At 39.6% G+C, this 18,885-nt stretch overlaps 1 protein-coding gene across 1 annotated transcript in view; it reads right to left on the reverse strand.

Moving 5' to 3' along the window:
* SUMO1 (small ubiquitin-like modifier 1) overlaps window positions 1-232 on the reverse strand; it is a 28,646-nt gene extending 28,414 nt beyond the window's left edge. Inside the window, exon 1 of the mRNA XM_010860983.1 lies at window positions 91-232. Coding sequence (XP_010859285.1) covers window positions 91-102 — 12 coding nt within the window. The 5' untranslated portion in view covers window positions 103-232. The remainder of the gene's footprint in view (window positions 1-90) is intronic.
* Between the last annotated feature and the right edge of the window lie 18,653 nt (window positions 233-18,885).

An 18,885-nucleotide genomic window follows, 5' to 3' on the forward strand; every position in this document is an offset into this window, starting at 1 on the left:
GCGCCTCCATCCCCGGCCCCAGCCGATCAGCAGGCGGACCTGCAGAGTAAGGCCTTGGCCACCGCTATCGGATGGCTCTCAGTCTGGTACCTGGTCAGACATGGTGACGGTGGTTTCCCCCGGGGTCTCCGCACACCAGCGGCCTCGGGTAGGTAGAACCTCGCTCCGGGGTTTACAAATCCGTCTCTCTACCCAACAGCACAACACCGCGGCTGGAGGGACTTCCGCTACGCCTTGCGTCACTTCCGCTACGCTCAGTGAGGACGGAGAGGGGAAAGAGGAAAGGCGACGCGGGAAAACTCGTTGGGGGCGGCCGGGCTCCCCGGAGGCTGGAGGATTGAGAGCGGGCTTTAGTTGTGGTCGCACAGATGAATTAATCACCGCAGCACCGAGATAGGCCTTGTGCTTCGGGCCCGAGTCCATCCCCTGAGGAAAAGTTTCCGGTGCCCAGTCTTTGTTTAGAACCGTACTGACAGGCCAGCCTCCTCCCGCCGACACCTTGCGCGTTTCTAAAGGCTGAGCCAAAGTACTTCTATTGTCTACTTCTGGCCTTGCTCATCTACCTCCCTAAATAAACTGGACTGAATACCAGTGATTCTTAGCCTGGAGGTAACATTTTCGGTTAACCAACCCTGGCCAAACACAATGACATTAATTTAAAACAAACAAAACAAAACGTAATCGCATTGGGTGGGATTTTGATGGCTGCTGATGAAAAAGATGCTCCTGAAACTTTAGGAGCATCTTTAGCTCCTAAACTGGTAGTGCGAAGAAGCTGATTCCCACCCTTGACTTGGTTATTATGAGTTAATGAATGGTCTTTCCATGAGTTCGTTCTAAAAAACAAAACAAAACAAAATTAGTGGCCCTACTGGCAAAAGCATAGAGCATAAGGATATGGATAAGCGGAATTGAATTCAGATTCCAGAATAAATGAACAGACTAAAAGAGAAGTTACTTGGACAACTGGATATCCATATATAAAAGAATGAATCTGGATTACTAACTCATAACATTTGAAAAGTTAAAATGAATCAAAGGCCTAAATGTAAGAGCTGAAACCTTAAAATACTCTGGAGAAAACATTAAGTATAAATCTTCTTGACTTTGGATCCGGCACAAGCAACCAAAGAAAAATAAATAATATGGACCTCATCAAGACAATCTAAGGAATAGGAGAAAATGTTTGCAAATAATATATCTCATAAAGGTCTAATATTTAGAATACATAAAGAACTATTATAATTCAACAATTAAAAGACAATCTAATTTAAAAATGGACAAACCATCTGAATAGAAATTTCTGTAAAGAAGATATACGAATGGACACGAAAAGATGCTCAACATCATTTGCCATCATGGAAATGCAAATTAAAACCACAATGAGATAACGTTTCAGATCCTTTAGGATATATGTCTATAACCGAAAAAAAAATAAGTTATGAAGAAATTGGAACTGTTGTACTGTACTTAATGGGAGCATAAAATGCTTTGGAAAACACTTCATTTGAAAAACATTCCTGCCTTCCTCAAACTATTAGGTATAAAATTACCATGACCCAGTAATTCTAATAGATATACACCCAAGGAATTGAGGACATATGTTCACACAAAAACGTACACAAATATGCACAGCAGCCATATTCATAGCAGCAAAAGAAAAACAACCCAAATGTGCATCAGCTGACTAATGGATAACCAAAAGTGGTATAGCCATACAAAGAAAAGTTATTAGGCACAAAAGGGAAGGAATGAAGAGCTCATACAAGGTGGATGAAACTTGAAAACATTATGCTAAGTGAAAGAAGCCAGTTGCAAAGTATGATTGTTTATATGATGTATCCAGAATAGGTAAGTCTATAGATACAGAAAATAGATTAGCAGGCTACTGCTTCAGTGAATTCTACTAGGGCTGGAGAATTGAGGGGAAATGGGAGTGACTATTAAAGGACAAAGTTTTCTTGCAGGGGGCGATCAAAGTGCTTTAAAATTGAGTGATGAGGGACTTCCCTGGTGGTCCAGTGGCTAAGAATTGGCTTTCCAATGCAGGGGACATGGGTTTGATCCCTGGCTGGGGAACTAAAATCCCACATGCTGTTGAGCAACCAAACTTGCGTGCTACAACCAAGACCCAATGTAGTCTAAATAAATAAAATTTAAAATAAATAAATAAAATTGAGTGATGATTGTATAGCTCTGTAAATATACTGGAAAACTACCAATTGTATAAATAGGTGAGCTGTATGATATGTTAATTGTATCTCTCAAACTATTATATAAAGCAAAAAATACAATGCTAATAAGTAAAGTATAGTGTATTATTGGAGAAAGCAATGACATCCCACTCCAATACTCTTGCCTGGAAAATCCCATGGATGGAGGAGTCTGGTAGGCTGCAGTCCATGGGGTTGCTAAGAGTTGGACATGACCGAGCAACTTCACTTTCACTTTTCACTTTCATGCATTGGAGAAAGAGATGGCAACCCACTCCAGTGTTCTTGCCTGGAGAATCCCAGGGACGGGGGAGCCTGGTGGGCTGCCGTCTCTGGGGTTGCACAGAGTCGGACACGACTGAAGCGACTTAGCAGCAGCAGCAATGTATTATTAAGGGAGTATATAGGATTTTCATATCCAATAATGATTGACATGAAAAGCTTCCAAAATAAACAGATTTTTATTTGAAAAATATATTTTTTAAATAAAGCTTTAAAATCTAAATTAAAATCCAGAGGGGAAGTTGAAATAGGCTAGAGCAGCAGTCCTGTTTTGATCACAGGACTCCTTTAAACTTTGAAATTGAATGAAGACTCTAAAGAGTTTTCCTTTGTGTGTTATATCTATTGATATTTACCATATTAAAGATTAAAACCGAGAAAATTTTAAACTATTAACTCATTGAAAAATAATTATAAATCCTTTATATATTAGCATAAATAACATATTTGTATGAAAAATGACCATATTTTCCAAAACCAAAAAATAACTAGTGAATAGAGTCACAATGTATTACATTTTTGCAAGTATCTTTAACTTCCTTAATGCCTGATTTGTAGAAGACAGCAGGATAGTTGTATATACTACTTCATTCAATTGTTACCATACTGGTTGTGGTTGGTTGAAATATGTAAAAAAAAAAAAAAAAATCCAACCTCATACAGACATGTGACTGGGGGAAGGGAGAAGACTATATTAGTAGCTAAATGTAATATTTTCTTCAATAGCACACCCAAACTTGACTAGTATAGTTTCTTAATTGAAATGTAGATTTGAAACTGTATCAATGAACTTTTTGTACTCTGTTACAGTACAAATCCATTGGTTTACCTTACACTTCAGGAAGATCTTTTTTCCATGCATAATTTTGTAACATTATGGATTGGTCATTTAGAAAAACATTGATTTGCTGAGTTATACAGGTCTCCTAAATGTTGCACACTTCATTATACAATATATAAAGAACATATTATTTTCACAGACATCAGAAAAAGTCTTTAAATACTGAGAAACTGTCAAATTCACTGTGATGAATACAGTTTTTCTAAAATGCTAATTTTTGTGTGAAAGGTCAAATTTTGTCATTCTCAGTTGTTTTCTTTAAGTGTTAGGCTCATCTGTTCATTTTTTGAGAAAATCTCTGCTATATTTCCATTGGTTATTCCAACAATGAATAACCATTATTGACCTGTCATTCATTCTGACATAAAAATACTGTTCCTTTTTTTTTTAAACAGCTGAATAAGCTTATAACTCAATCTCTTGTGAGCTTTTTTTCCCCTACAGATAGCCACCTTATGGAACAGAAAAGACTGCTTTTCTTTGCATAAAATATTTTTAAACATTATTCAAGCATTCAGTTCAGTTCAGTCGCTCAGTCGTGTCCAACTCTTTGTGACCCCATGGACTGCAGCACACCAGACCTCCCTGTCCATCACCAACTCCCGGAGTTTACTCAAACTCATGTCCATTGAGTCTGTGATGCCATCCAACCATCTCATCCTCTGTCGTCCACTTCTCCTCTTGCCTTCAATCTTTCCCAATATCAGGGTCTTTTCAAATGAGTCAGCTCTTTGCATCAGGTGGCCAAAGTATTGGAGTTTCAGCTTCAGCATCAGTCCTTCCAATGAGTATTCAGGACTTATTTCCTTTAGGATGGACTGGTTGGCTCTCCTTGCAGTCCAATGGACTCTCAAGAGTCTTCTCCAACACCCCAGTTCAAAAGCATCAATTCTTCGGCACTCAGCTTTCTTTATAGTCCAACTCTCACATCCATACATGACTACTGGAAAAACCATAGACTTGACTAGACGAAGCTTTGTTGGCAAAGTAATGTTTCTGCTTTTTAATATGCTGTCTAGGTTGGTCATAACTTTTCTTCCAAGGAGTAAGCGTCTTTTTATTTCATGGCTGCAGTCACCATCTCAAGTATTAAAACTTAGCAAAATTAATGTTTGTTTCCTATTGCTGCTGTAAGAAATTCCCACAAACTTCATGGCTTACAACAACACAGGTTTATTTATCTTATAGTTCTGAAAGTCAGAAATCCTAAACTCAAGGTGTTGGTGAGTCAATATCTTCTGGAGGCTCTCGAGGAGAATTGTGGGGTGTTTTGTTTTGGCCATGATGAGGGATCTTAGTTCCCCTACTAGGGACTGAACCCATGCCTCATACAGTGGAAATGTGGAATCCTAGCCCTGAACCACCAGGGAAGTCCCAGGGATAATTTATTTTCTTCTCCAACTTCTAGAGACCACCTGCATTCTTTAGTTCATGGCTCCTTCCTCCATCTTCAGGACCTAGCTGGATCTTTCACAACTCCCTTCCTCTCTCCCCTTCTCCCTCTCCCTCTCTCTGTCTCCTTAGCTTCTGTGATCACATCTCCTCTAACTCTGACCCTTTTGTCTCCTTCTTTTAACAACTCTTACAATTACATTGAACTACCCAGATAATCCAGGGTAGCCACCCTATCTCAAGATCCTTAATTTAAATCACATCAGCAAAATATTTTTTTGCCAAGTGAAATAACATATTCACAGGTTTCAGGGATTAGGAAGTAGGCATCTTTGGGATGCCATTAATTGGGCTACCATAATTAATTTACTGTTTCATCAATGACATTCTCAAGTGAAACTTTAAGTGCTTCACAGTGAGGAATACAATGAATAGTAGTACAGTTGGTGTCACTGTCTTGATTCATGCTAAAATGCCAGCAGTTTTACAAACCATTGGTTTTGCACTATTAGTGCCTATGTCCACACAATGGAAAAAGGAATTAACGTCTTAATATTATTATGAAAATCATCTTGACGTTGAAGACCTCCGTAAAAGTCCCAGGTCCTCCAGTAGTCCAAAGACCATATTTTGATCTAGAAAAAGGGAAGTAAAGGTTTTCCCTAGCCTAGACAAATGACAGGACATAAAGAAGCAAGCATTACAAGTTCTGTATAGTAGGAGCATGGTTTGAAAAGAAGGAGCTAGAGGAAAACACCAACAAGGAAAGCAAGGGCCCATAAGTCTAGTAAAGTAAGCCTGCTGCTGCTGCTAAGTCTCCTCAGTTGTGTCCGACTCTGTGCAACCCCATAGATGGCAGCCCACCAGGCTCCCCCATCCCTGGGATTCTCCAGGCAAGAACAGTGGAGTGGTTTGTGATTTCCTTCTCCAAAAACTAAGTCTAGTAAACCATTTTAAGAAATTTGGACTTAATCCTGAAAGACATAAGGTTGGCAGTGAAGGGGTGTGGGAGGCATAAAGTGTTTCTAATCAGTGGAAGCAATAACACCAGCTTGCAGTGTGAAAAATAGACAATAATAAGAGGGAAATAAGGCAACTGCAGCAGTAGTCGAAAAGAAAAAAAGAGAACGACAGGAAATCAGATCAATGGTAGTAGAGATGAAAATGGATATGATACAACCAACAGGTTTTGGAAATTGATTAGATCCTTTTTTTTGGAGTACGCATGCTAAGTCACTTTAATCATGTCCAGTTCTTTGTGACCCCATGGACCCCATGCCAGCCTCCTCTGTCCATGGGATTTTCCAGGCAGGAATGCTAGAGTGGGTTGCCATTCCCTTCTCCAGAGTTGTTGGAGTATAGTTGCTTTCCAATGTTGTGACAGTTTCTTCTGTACAGCAAAGTAAATCAACTCTACATGTACATGTATCCCCCCTTTTTTGGACTTCCTTCCCATTTAGGTCACCACAGAGCATTGAGTAGAGTTCTCTGTGCTATAAAGTTGGTTTTCATTAGTTATCTATTTTATACATAGTAGTGTATATGTCGGAGAAGGCAATGGCACCCCACTCCAGCACTCTTGCCTGGAAAATCCCATGGACAGAGGAGCCTGGAAGGCTGCAGTTCATGGGGTTGCTGAGGGTCGGACACGACTGAGCGACTTCACTTTTACTTTTCACTTTCATACATTGGAGAAGGAAATGGAAACCCACTCCAGTGTTCTTGCCTGGAGAATCCCAGGGGCAGGGGAGCCTGGTGGGCTGCCGTCTATGGGGTTGCGCAGAGTCGGACATGACTGAAGCAACTTAGCAGTAGCAGTAGCAGTGTATATGTGTCAATCCCAGACTCCCAATCCATTCCACCACCACCACCCCTTTTCCCCTGGCATCCAAACGTTTGATGTCTACATCTGTGTCTCTATTTCTGCTTTACAAATAAGTTCATCTATACTATTTTTCTTTATTAGATTCTGACTTGGGTAACCTGATGTGATGATGCATTTTGAGATTTGATAGAAAACCTTTGAGAAGAGGAACAGATTTAAAAAGAAAAAAAATGATAAGATTTAAATGTAAGTATGAAGTGCACAGAGTTACTCAGGAAAACATGTCTAGCAGGCAACTGATACAATCTGAAGCACTGAGAGAAACCCAGGCTGAAGATAAGAGATGTGGAAATCACTGGCATATAAATGTTGATGATGATGATCATTCTTAACATTTATTTACCTGCAGACACTCTTCCAAGTACTATATGTTTGTTATTTCACTTAATCCTATAAGGTAAGTGATAATACTATCCTCATCTTATATTAATAGATGCAAAAACAGAGGCAAGAGAGATTGAATTCACACAAATAAGTGACGTGTCAGTATTTGAACACAGGAGACACTTACTCCAGTTCTTTCAGTGGTTTATATCAGGTACAGAGGGCAGGAGAAATACTACCTGTAGGATGCCCATTGAAGTCACCTGTGGAGGTTTTCAAATTAAGCAAATCTCCTAGATTCAGATGAATGCCCTTAGGAGTTAGTTCCTTTCTTCCTCACTCCTCAGCTTGAGAACCACAGACAAGGTAAACCACAGTTATTGCCAGGAGGCCTTAGATGTGTTATGACAATAATAGAGTGTCTTAAGATTTCAGAGGTGAGAAATTCTTGGTTATAACAAGGAGTAGGGTGTGGTCTTGGAAGTGAGTGGCTAAAGTGTTCTGAGAAATGAAGGGATAGAGGAATATAAAATTAGGGTGTTATAACATAAAATGAGTTTTAACATAAAAATTAAAGCCACTCTAGAGGATAGTGGGCTTTCTAGGTGGCGCTAGAGGTAAACAACATGCCTGATAGTGCAGGAGAGGAAAGTGACGAGGGTTCGATACCTGAGTCGGGAAGATCTCCTGGAGTAGGAAATGGCATCCAACTCCAGTACTCTTGCCTGGAGAAACCCTTGGACAGAGAAACCTAGAAGTCTGCTGTCCATAGGGCCGCAAAGAGTCAGACACAACTGAAGCAACTTAGCACTAGAAGACACTGGACTTGGGGAAGCCGGTGAACCAGTGACCAAGTTTAGTGTAAAGGGGAAGAACAAGTTTTTAAACTAAAGAATGCTGGTCTGAAAGTACTATTGGAAAGACTGGGAAACAGGAAGAACTTTGACCAATCTTTTAGTGTTTCTCAAACAAGATTCTTGAAGAAATTAAAATGAAACATTACCTGGGAATCTATTCTGCACCCATGCCCTGGGCCATTCTTTGCTGTCACCAGCTCTCCTTCCCTACTCCAAAAAAGAATCACAACAGTGTTTTCCTACACTAGCAGGATACTCTGGATGAAGCAGAATTCCACAGCTATGTTAATTAATGGACAAACCAGCCAAGAATAAATTCCTGAGGTGAGGGATAAACAACTTCTTTGCCATTTGAGGGAATTAAGCCCTATCGGTGGAAGCCATTGGTAGTTGGAACATTTTTAAGGGCTGAAAAAGGCATAAAAAGTAAAAGTAAGAAATGTTGGGAAAATGGCCTATGTTAAAAGGTGGTACCTTTTGCCTCAGGTGCAAAAGCAAAGTAACACAAAGTGGAAGGATTTCCCATCCATTGGCAGATCAACAGGCTTATAACTTCAACTATTCCTGTTTTTCTAATAATTTCCCTATTATCTCTGAAGATGAGGCTTTTTCAATAAAACTATATGTTTGATATGAATAAAAACAGTGCCTAAAATTAGAAACTGGTGAAATCTGTAATCACCACACTCATTTTCTCACTGGGGAAAGAAGTCAGAAGATAGAGAACTTCCTCTTTTTTTAAGAAAAGGAAGAAAGAAAAAGAAAAATTGAGTCAAAGGGGAAAGAAACATAGAATGAAAATTTTGACTTCTTTTCCACTTGGTTTTTAGTGTCAAAATATGACTTAGATGCTCTTTGGAGTGATTTTTGGACCTAGCCTATTTTCTGTTTCTGATTTCAAAATTTTAAGTATATTGTATTTATTGAAATAAATCCATTTTTAAAAGCCTGTTAAATATTGACTAATGTCAGAGTAAATTTTTTTTGAAAATCAAAAGGAAAATAGCCTCAGATAAAAACAGATGAATTTAACAAGGGGAAGCATTTCTAAACAAAATATTTTACTTAAGTCATTATATCTCATAAAAATTACAAAGTTGGGACATAGTGTCAGTAACATGTCTTATATTTTCCTCTTTAAAAAATTAGTTCAACCTAAACTGTATGAAATTAATGATCTAACAATTAGTAAAGAATTATTTAAAGGACAATAATTTGATTGTACCCAGCAAATGGAACATACTCTAGAGACAAAAAACACAAATCTTAAATGAATTTAGTATTAACAACAGTGTTAGCAATGTTATTCTGAAACAGTGCTGTGCTTAGTCACTCAGTTGTATCCAACTCTTTGCAACCTCATGGACTGTAGCCTGCCAAGCTCCTCTGTCCACGGGGATTCTCCAGGGAAGAATACTGGAGTGGATTGCCATGCCGTCCTCCAGGAAATCTCCCCAACCCAGGAATCAACCCAGGTCTCCTGCATTGCAGGCAGATTTTTTTACCATCTGAGCCACCATGGGAAGCCCAAGAATACTGGAGTGGGTAGCCTATCCCTTCTCTAGGGGAACTTCCCAACCCAGGAATCAAACCAGGGTCTCCTGCATTGCAGGTAGATTCTTCACCAGCTGAGCTACCAGGGAAGCCTTAATCTGAAACTATTATGTATCAGATATAAAGTATATAACTATTTTGCTATCTTTTTAATGTCTGTAAAATCAGTTAGATACCCGCCTTTTTATTCCTAATATTGTTTGTTTATACTTTATTTTTCTTGAATAGTCTCATCAGAGTTGTATTAATTTTATAAATCATTTCAAAAACCAACTTTTTGATTTCTTGATTCTCTATGTTGTATGTTTTTTGCTATTTTATTTCTGCTTTTATCCTATTTCTTTCCTTCTGCTTTCTTTGGGTTTAATCTGTTCTTCTTTTTCTAGCTTCTTGAAGTTAATACTGAGATCACTGATTTTTAACTTTTTATTCTTTATCATCTATAAAAGGTTTCATTCTATATGTAACTTCAGCTTCTTCCCACAAAATTTGACATATAATTTTCATATTTTCATTATTATTTAACTAAAAATATTTTATAATGTTCACTGGGATTTCTTAACTCATTGATTATTTAGAAGTTTATTCCTTAATTTCAAAATGTATGGTAATTTTCTGCTTATCTTTTTGTTATTAATATCTATCTCAAAGAATATCTCTTTTAATCTCAGAGAATATTCTGTATACAACTTCTGTGCTTTGCAATTTGTTGAGACTTGCTTTAAGTCCTAGCATATGGTTAGTTTTGATAAGTGATACCCTGTAGAAGGAAATGGCAACCCATTCCAGTATTCTTGCCTGGAGAATCCCATGGACATAGGAGCCTGGAAGGCTGCAGTCCATGGGGTCACAAGAGTTGGACACAACTTAGCGACTAAACCACCACCACCACACATATCCTTGGATTAAAACGTTTTCTTCAGTTGAACTCTAGTTTTTGACCCCTCATCCCCAAAGCTCTGTTTAGCTTCCCCATCTCTCAGCCACTGCTTTATGTTCACTTTCTCTTTCCCATAGTCATCACCTTTGGGGTAACAAATTCTACAAAGTGAGAAATGGCACCAAAGTAGGGGCTCACTTCTCTGGACTTCTCTCTTCTCTGACAGCTTTTCCCTGAAAATCCTCACTGCCTAAGTAAGCCACAGATGCCTTTTTTTTCATTCTTTTTTTTTTTGCTTTGGTGTCTTTGCTGAAAAGTAAGTTAACTGATAAGTGTCAGACTTTATGATATCTTAAAAGCAGATAATTTAAGTCCTTGAACTTTGTTCTTCATTTAATTTTATGATTTTTTAAAAAGTTTTATTGGAGTATAGTTGATTTACAGTGTTGTGTTAGTTTCTGCTGTACAGCAAAGTCAATCAGTTACACATATATGTGTGTGTATATATATATATATATATATCTCCACCCTTTTTTTAGATTCTTTTCCCATATAGGTCATTACAAAGTATTGAATAGAGTTCCCTGTATACAGCAGGTCATTATTAGTTATCTAGTTGATATATATCATAGTATGTGTATGTCAATCCCAATCTCCCAATTGATCCCTCTGCCCCTAGGGTCTTAACCTTGGGGGCCCAACATTTTATGAGCAGAAAATAGGCTGACAAAGCAGAGCAAACTACCCCAAAATACATGCAATGTCCACTTCACATATGACCAAGAAGAATAACCAAAAAACCTCCCAGAATGCATCAACAAGAAGCCTAGAGAGCAATGGACAAGGGAGTCCCTCCCAAGGACTAGAATTAGACCTAAACAGGACCATATTCCACACCATAAGGATCTGGGGTCCTTGGACAAATGACTACTGTATATTTCCCATCCTTCCCCACTTGCCAAATGGGAACTTTATTATATTATGTATACCCAGTACCCAGTCCTTGCTACACTTTGGCATTCTGAGTATGTGGGTGCAGATACCTTGCCCCTTTAGTTCGTAAGTCTCTAGACCAAAAGAGACCTATGTCAATCAATGAGGGGTAAGATTAAAAACAATATGCCACACCCTTAGAATTATATGCCATCATTTTTAAAAATGAGATTAATCTGTAGAGACTGACATGGGAAAAATGTCCAAGCTATACTTAGTGTTAAAAAAAACATTGTATGTTTATTACGATTTCCATTTCTATGAAGAAAAAAAAAACCTGCTATACTACTGCTAACTGTAGTACAATTACTAATAACAGCAAACACCATTTATAAGACAATGCTGTATGCAAAATATAAATTATTTCATTTAATCTTCAGAACAACCATATGAGATAACACTTTTTGAAGATGAGCAAAATGGGGGACAAATAGGTTATGTAACTTACCCAGGAATTCATAGACAAAAAGCTGGAATTTGAACCCTGGCAGTCTGACTAAGCCACTATGCCAGGTCACCTAATGTTTGTATGTAAGCTTATACATACAGTTTATAATCATATACATCAAACTCTAAACAACAGTTTTTTATCAAGGAGGGATTACAGTGACTTTCAAATTCTGTAACTTTTGAGGGGTAATATTTAGATTGTTTTTTACACCATGGATATACTACTTTTGTAAACAAAATTATTTAGTTCCTGCCATGAGCCAGGAAATGGCATGAGCCAGGAAATGGCAACCCACTCCAGTATTTTTGACTGGAAAATCCCATGGACGGAGGAGCCTGGCGAGCTACAGTGCATGGGGTCGCAAAGAGTCAGACATGACTGAGCCACTAACACTATGAGCCAGGTACCAGGGAGAGCAGTATTTTAGTAATAGGGTAGTTAGCTACTAACAAATAACTCAAAGATCTCAATGTCTTAACAAAATTAAGCTTTCTTTTTCACTTGCTTCACAGCCTGAATTGGGTGCTCAAGCAGGCAGCTTTTCATATTTTGATTCAGAATTCTGCCTCCAATCAACATGTGGTGGCACCATCTTCTCAAGCAGAGACCTGCAAATATTTTCTGTAAAGGGACAGATAGCAAATATTTTAGGTTTTGTGGGACATATTGTCATAACTACTCAATGATCCCATTGTGTCATGAACGCAACTATAGACAATATGTAAATAAATGGGCATGTTCCAGGGGGGCTTCCCTGGTGGCTCAGTGCTAAAGAACCAATGCAGAAGATTTGAGTTTGATCCCTAGATCAGAAAGATCCCCTGGAGAAGGAAATGGCAACCCAATCCAGTATTCTTGCCTGGGAAATCCCATGGACAGAGGAGCCTACAGGTTGGCTACAGTCCATGGGGTTGCAAAAGAGTCAGACACAACTTAGCAGCTAAACAACAATGTTCCAATAAACCTTTATTAACAAAAATATATAGTCGGCTAAATTGGGCTTCCCTGGTGGCTCAGAGGTTAAAGCGTCTGCCCGCAATGCGGGAGACCTGAGATCAATCCCTGGGTTTGACCTATGGGCCATAGTTTACCAATCCCTGTTCCACAGTCTTCTCAGAGTCCTAAATTGAATGCTCTCTGCTTTCAAATGGTCAAGAGAAAGAATGAGGAAGACCTAGAAATGGGACATGATTTCAACCCATATCCTCTTGGCCAGAATCCACTCACATGGCCTAAGCCAAATGAGTCTAGGGTATGTAGTTTTCTTGTGACTCAATGCAAGGAAAAGCCATTGCTCATCTGCTAGCAAGGATGTGGCACTGTCAGCTCTTTTTGTCACCGTATATTAGTTACTATTTTTTCTTTGTATAGATAATGATTTCTGCAAGAGGACACCTGAAAGTCCCCCTCCATGCCCACCCCACACCCTGCCTCCCGCCCCAGTAAATACATCCAGCTCTAAGTCCAAGCTCTCCAGGTGTTGTTCAGTTTTCTTCATCAGGCTCAGGTATGACTCTTTATGGTCCAATGACCTATGAACTAAAAAGACAAGTCATCTTCCCAGACACACCCACTGGTAACTCAAGGAAGACTGAAGACTGTGAAAAACATTCTTAATCAGAACAAGGAAAAACTGAAGACACACAGTATTCACTGGGCCACAGCAATTCTGAAATCCCACTGGGTAAACACAAGAAGGTCTCCTTCTCTGGGGGTGGGTCAAACCCTCATGTGGTTCTGATACCTCACAACAGCCTGCTACCCCACAAGGATGCCCTCATGTCCCTCAAACTCTAATATCCTGCACTGGGTAGTCATCCACAGGGAAGTCTCCCTCCCCTGCCCAAGTTCTGACATCTTTTTTTTTTTTTTAGTATTTATTTGACTGGGCCGGGTCTTAGTTGCAGCATGTAGGAAATACTTTGCTGACCAAAGATCGAACCTGAGACCCCTGCATTGGGAGTGTGGAGTCTTAGCCACTGGACCACCAGGGAAGTCCCAAGTTCTGACATCCCTTTCTTTTTTTTTTTTTGATATGATCTGACATCCCTTTCTAACCCTCCCCTCTGTAGGACACCCTTCTCACCCCAGGCTCTTCACTCCTGTTCAAGTAACACCAGGACATTAGTTAATGACTCTACCTAATGACATAGTTCCAGAAGGAAAAGAGAGAAAAAAGAAGAGAAAGTGAAGGGAAAAGAGGAAGAGGAAAAGAAAAAGCTCAAAGACTTTTCTTATCTCTTACTATGGAAGTCTAGAAGTAGCCAGAGCTTTTACTTGCAAGGCTCTAAATTTTTGCCTCTGTTTTCTTCTATTTCCTACAATCCCATGAAAGAATTCTTTCCTGATCTCATCTCTTTCTTATAATATCTTGACACACACCACTAAAAATAACCTCTATTAAATTTCTGTTTTCTATTTTGGTCACCCAGGACTGGGTAGACACATGGTCTGCTGCTCAAGTAACCTCAGGCAACAGTGTTGCAAAATGTATTGCTGCTGCATCTCAAGGCTAACCATCTTTTCAGCCACTCATACTAAGTTTGTTGCAACCCACCTGCTCTGTAAATGCCGCATAGGTTTTTGGAGGTTTTTTTGTTTGTTTTGCAGTAGTGTTCCACTTCCAGCAGGGAACAAAACAAAGTCCGCCCAGTCTTCCCTGGCACTCCAGTAGTTAAGACTCTGCACTTCCACTGCAGGGGGTGTGGCTCCCATCCCTGGTCAGGAGACAGTAAGTTCCTGCATGCCACATGGCATGGTCAGAAAACAAAACAATAAAGTGTCTTCTCTCCCTGAGCTTACATTCTATAGTATGTTTTTGTTTTGTTTTAATTTTATTTACTTACTTATTTTTGGCTTTGCTGGGTCTTCTGGGATTTTGGCTTTGCTGGATCCCAGGTTCTAGAGAACAGGTTCAGTAGTTGTGGCGCTTGGGCTTAGTCACTCCACGGCATGTGAGATCTATCATGGATCAGGGACTGAACCCGTGCCTCCTGCATTGGCAGGTGGATTCTTTACCACTGAGCCACCAGAGAAGCAGGGGTTTAGTAGCAGTCATGTCTGGCACCCCACTGACTATAGCCTAGCCTACCAGGCTCCTTCCCAGGCAAGAATAAAGTATGGTTTTATTTTGGGAAGGACATGCTTGTTTTAAAATATGCTCCAGATTTATTTGTGTGTTTTTTGTTTGTTTTAGGATTCCTTTTAATCAGGTATAGTAAGATGTTGTTCAGTCACTCAGTCCTGTCCGACTTTTTGCAACACGCAGACGAAAATGACTGTCATAAAGGAAGAAGTTTGTGTACTCATAGATCCCTAGAAGCAGGAGACATGGCACACCACACAGGACCACATGCGGAAGCACGTGAGGCACGGGAGTGAGGGGAAAGCATGGGCAAAAGACCTTATTGTGGTTTTCACAGGAAGGAAAGGGTAAGGCAGGGTAAGCAGGCTGAGCAGGTTTCGGATTGGACAGTTTGATTTTGGTAGAGAACTGCAGGGGTGGTCCCTAGGTGTCTGTGTCCCGTATCTGGCCCGGGAGTGATTTAAGGCAGGATGGTAGCATGCTGAACTGCAATAGCCTGATGAAAGGAGATGGGTGGGGGTGTGGACTCAGGATTGACTGGCTTGTCTGTTCCCAAGCAAGTCCTTTACTATCTCTAGGAATTAAACAGGGAGAGGCAGCCCTCCCTTGGTCCTTAAGGTCATCATAAAATTTGGACTATTTAAAAAAGTGATAATGCAATCACTGACTAGAAGAGAATCCTATCCCCTTCCTAGTTCATTTCACTTGGAACATTCCTATCTATTTAGTAGAACTCAAATAGTATTTCAGTCAACCACCTCATCTCTTGCCCAAATATCCAGATTCAAAAATCTCATACATCATCCAGATTCAAAAATCATTAAGATTTTGCACAGTTCCTGCCTCTCTCTCACTATCCCTTCTCCAGGGGATCTTTCTGAACCAGGAATCAAACAGGAGTCTCCTGTGTTGCAGGTGGAATTCTTTACCAGCTGAGCTACCAGGGAAGCCCCCTACTGCTATCTAGGAAAATTTAAGTAAGGTTTAGGTATAAAAGTCATCTGAACAGTTTTATTATTTTGAATTTGGGATTTGAATTGGAGAAGGACTGTAATTAAAAACTTATCAGAGGAGACAATATGAACATAAGTCATATCAGTAACTATTAATCTCTGTAAGCCAAATAAAACAGTGAAAGTGAAGTTTCTCAGTTGTGTCCGACTCTTTGCGACCCCATGGTCTGTAGCCTACCAGGCTCCTCTGTCCACGGGATTTTCAAGGCAACAGTATTGGAGTGGGTTGCCATTTCCTTCTCCAGGGGATCTTCCTGACCCAGGGATCAAACCTGGGTCTCCTGAGTTGTAGGCAGATGCTTTTACCATCTGAAACAGAGGCCCTGTTAAATTTAAGATAATTTTAATACTTTTATTCTGGAGCTAGGCAAGAGTATACTAACATCTTTACTCAGAAAATATTTCACACACACAAATAAGTAGAATCTTATTGGAATCTTGGGCAAGCAAGGGGTTTCTGAAGAATATTCTCACTGGATCTCTCCCCAAGTCATGCACTATGTTTTGTAATATTTGTTTGGATTAATCTAGGTTATGGATTAATCGAGGGGCATAACTTTAGGATTTATTAATACTTTGTTTATACCTGTAGCTCTCCCTCACAACTTGACTTAGTTCATTTGTATATTTATATGGGAGATTCCTATTTTCTTTCAAGGAAGGGGAGAGGAAAAGTCTTGCCTCCAGAACCCTTTAGATTTCTCAGGAGATGGTGAAATTCCAGACAAGCCTTAAACAGTAAGTCCTTCTCTATTTAGATTTCCATTCTATCACACATTCATATACTTATTCATTCCTATACTTGTGAATCCATTTTAAACTGATTCTTTTCTTTATTCTAAATCTATATGCCTGGAGTTAGCCAAACTGAAGAGTTTAGAGCCATCTGTCCTGTGTAGAGAGTACTCAGTCCTCCACAAGACTGCCCTCACTTCAGACACTAGCTGCAAACTGAGGGGGTTCCTAAGACCACCCTCAGATAATTCACTAGAAGGACTCACAGAATTTACTGACAGCTGCTATACTCTTGGTTACAATTTATTACAGCCAAAGTATATGGGCCAAACTAAGATCATGGCATCCAGTCCCATCACTTCATGGCAAATAGATGGGGAAGCAGTGGAAACAGTGGCTGACTTTATTTTTCTAGGCTCCAAAATCACTGCAGATGGTGATTGCAGCCATGAAATTAAAAGACGCTTATCCCTTGGAAGGAAAGTTATGACCAACCTAGACAGCATATTAAAAACCTGAGACATTACTTTGCCAACAAAGCTCCATCTAGTCAAAGCTAAGGTTTTTTCAGTTGTCACATATGGATGTGAGAGTTGGACTATAAAGAAAGCTGAGCGCCAAAGAATTAATGCTTTTGAACTGTGGTGTTGGAGAAGACTCTTGAGAGTCCCTTGGACTGCAAGGAGATCTAACCAGTCCATCCTAAAGGAGATCAGTCCTGGGTGTTCATTGGAAGGACTGATGTTGAAGCTGAAACTCCAATACTTTGGCCACTTGATGAGAAGAGCTGACTCATTTGAAAAGACCCTGATGCGGGGAAAGATTGAGGGTGGGAGGAGAAGGCAACAGCGGAGGATGAGATGGTTGGATGGTATCACTGACTCAATGCACATGAGTTTGAGTAAACTCTGGGAGTTGGTGATGGACAGGGAGGCCTGGTGTGCTGCAGTCCGTGGGGTTGCAATCTCCCTTAGTTCCTCAACCAGGGATTAAACCCACACCCTCAGCAGTGAAAGCACAGAGTCCTAACCACTGGACCACCAGGGAATTCACCCAGTTTTTCTTTCATTGTATACATTTTCTCCCCTTTGATGGTGATTTTCCTGATTGCATACTAATGACAGATTTTTACCACCTATTAATCTATAATAGTTTTCAGAGAAAGGGTAGACAGCTATAGATACGAAATACAAATTAACCATCATAAAAGCTATCTACCTTTCTTTTGCAGGGAAGGAAAAGGTTTTTTTTCATTCATACAGAAAAGTAAACCAGTAGTCATAGTTCAACCTTAGCCACGGGTTGAAAGGAAACACAGAACACAATACTCACCAGTTGGTTATAGCAGTTCCAAACCTCAAAAAAAACTTTCTGTTCACAGACACATACATTAATTTTAGTTCTTTAATTCATAATGACTTACAAACAAGAAAAACAATAGAGTGCCAAACCAAACAAACAGAAAGACAAACCAACAAGAACTTAAAAAGAACTCGAAAAACATAAAAAGCAAGATACTTTGACTTCTGCTACCCAGTCATGACCAGATTCCCTCTGGCTGTCTACCATCTGGCGTAGACCAAATGGTTATATCATAAACAACTAAATGCCAGATTCAATGTTTCTGCCACCAGTTATATACAAATCAAAACCAGAACTACATCCAGACTTTACCACTAACTAGAAACATAGAACCAGAAACCCAGATTTAGTCCAAGTAAACTCTGTTGTCACATGAGAGTGAACTCAGGAGTCAGCAAGATTATGTCTAGTGAAAATAGCCCACTGGTTCCCTTCTCTGGCAAGGCAGTGTACTCAGATCTTATAGGTAAAATCCACCTGGAATTCTCAGTGGAATCTGAAACTGCCAAAAGAAGACTAAGAGAGAAAGTAATTTAGAAAAAAAAAATTTTACTTGCCAAGGAAGTTATTAAGGGGGCCAGTATTTAAAAGGCTGGCTCACCACAAAACAAACCAGAATAAATGAACAAACATGTATTAAAAGGAAAATACCCAAAAAGTTGCTGAGTTTATCAAGTTAACAATCTGTAAATAGAGGAAAAATAACAATTTTCTCACACGATTATCTGTAAAGCTTCCCCCCATATCTTCAGATAGTCTCATTGCAAAAGTCAAAAACAGAATTGTTTTTGTTTGAGAGTCAGTAATTTATAGGACGGCTCAAGGTTTCATTTAATTTGGGATCCAGAGCTGGATCCTGGCTTTGTCCTGCTTTGTTTTCGTTTTTCCAGTGTGCAAAGTGGTGTACGTGCTGAAAGGTATGCGTGGGGGTCCTGCTGCTTGCTGCTTCAAAGGCAGTAAACAGGTCAGATTGGTGGAAAGGAAGGTTTGCTTTATTTCAGATACCGACAACTGGAGG

Source organism: Bison bison, unplaced genomic scaffold, assembly GCF_000754665.1.
Source record: "Bison bison bison isolate TAMUID 2011002044 unplaced genomic scaffold, Bison_UMD1.0 scf7180017864471, whole genome shotgun sequence".
In the NCBI taxonomy this organism is placed as follows: Eukaryota; Metazoa; Chordata; class Mammalia; order Artiodactyla; family Bovidae; genus Bison; species Bison bison.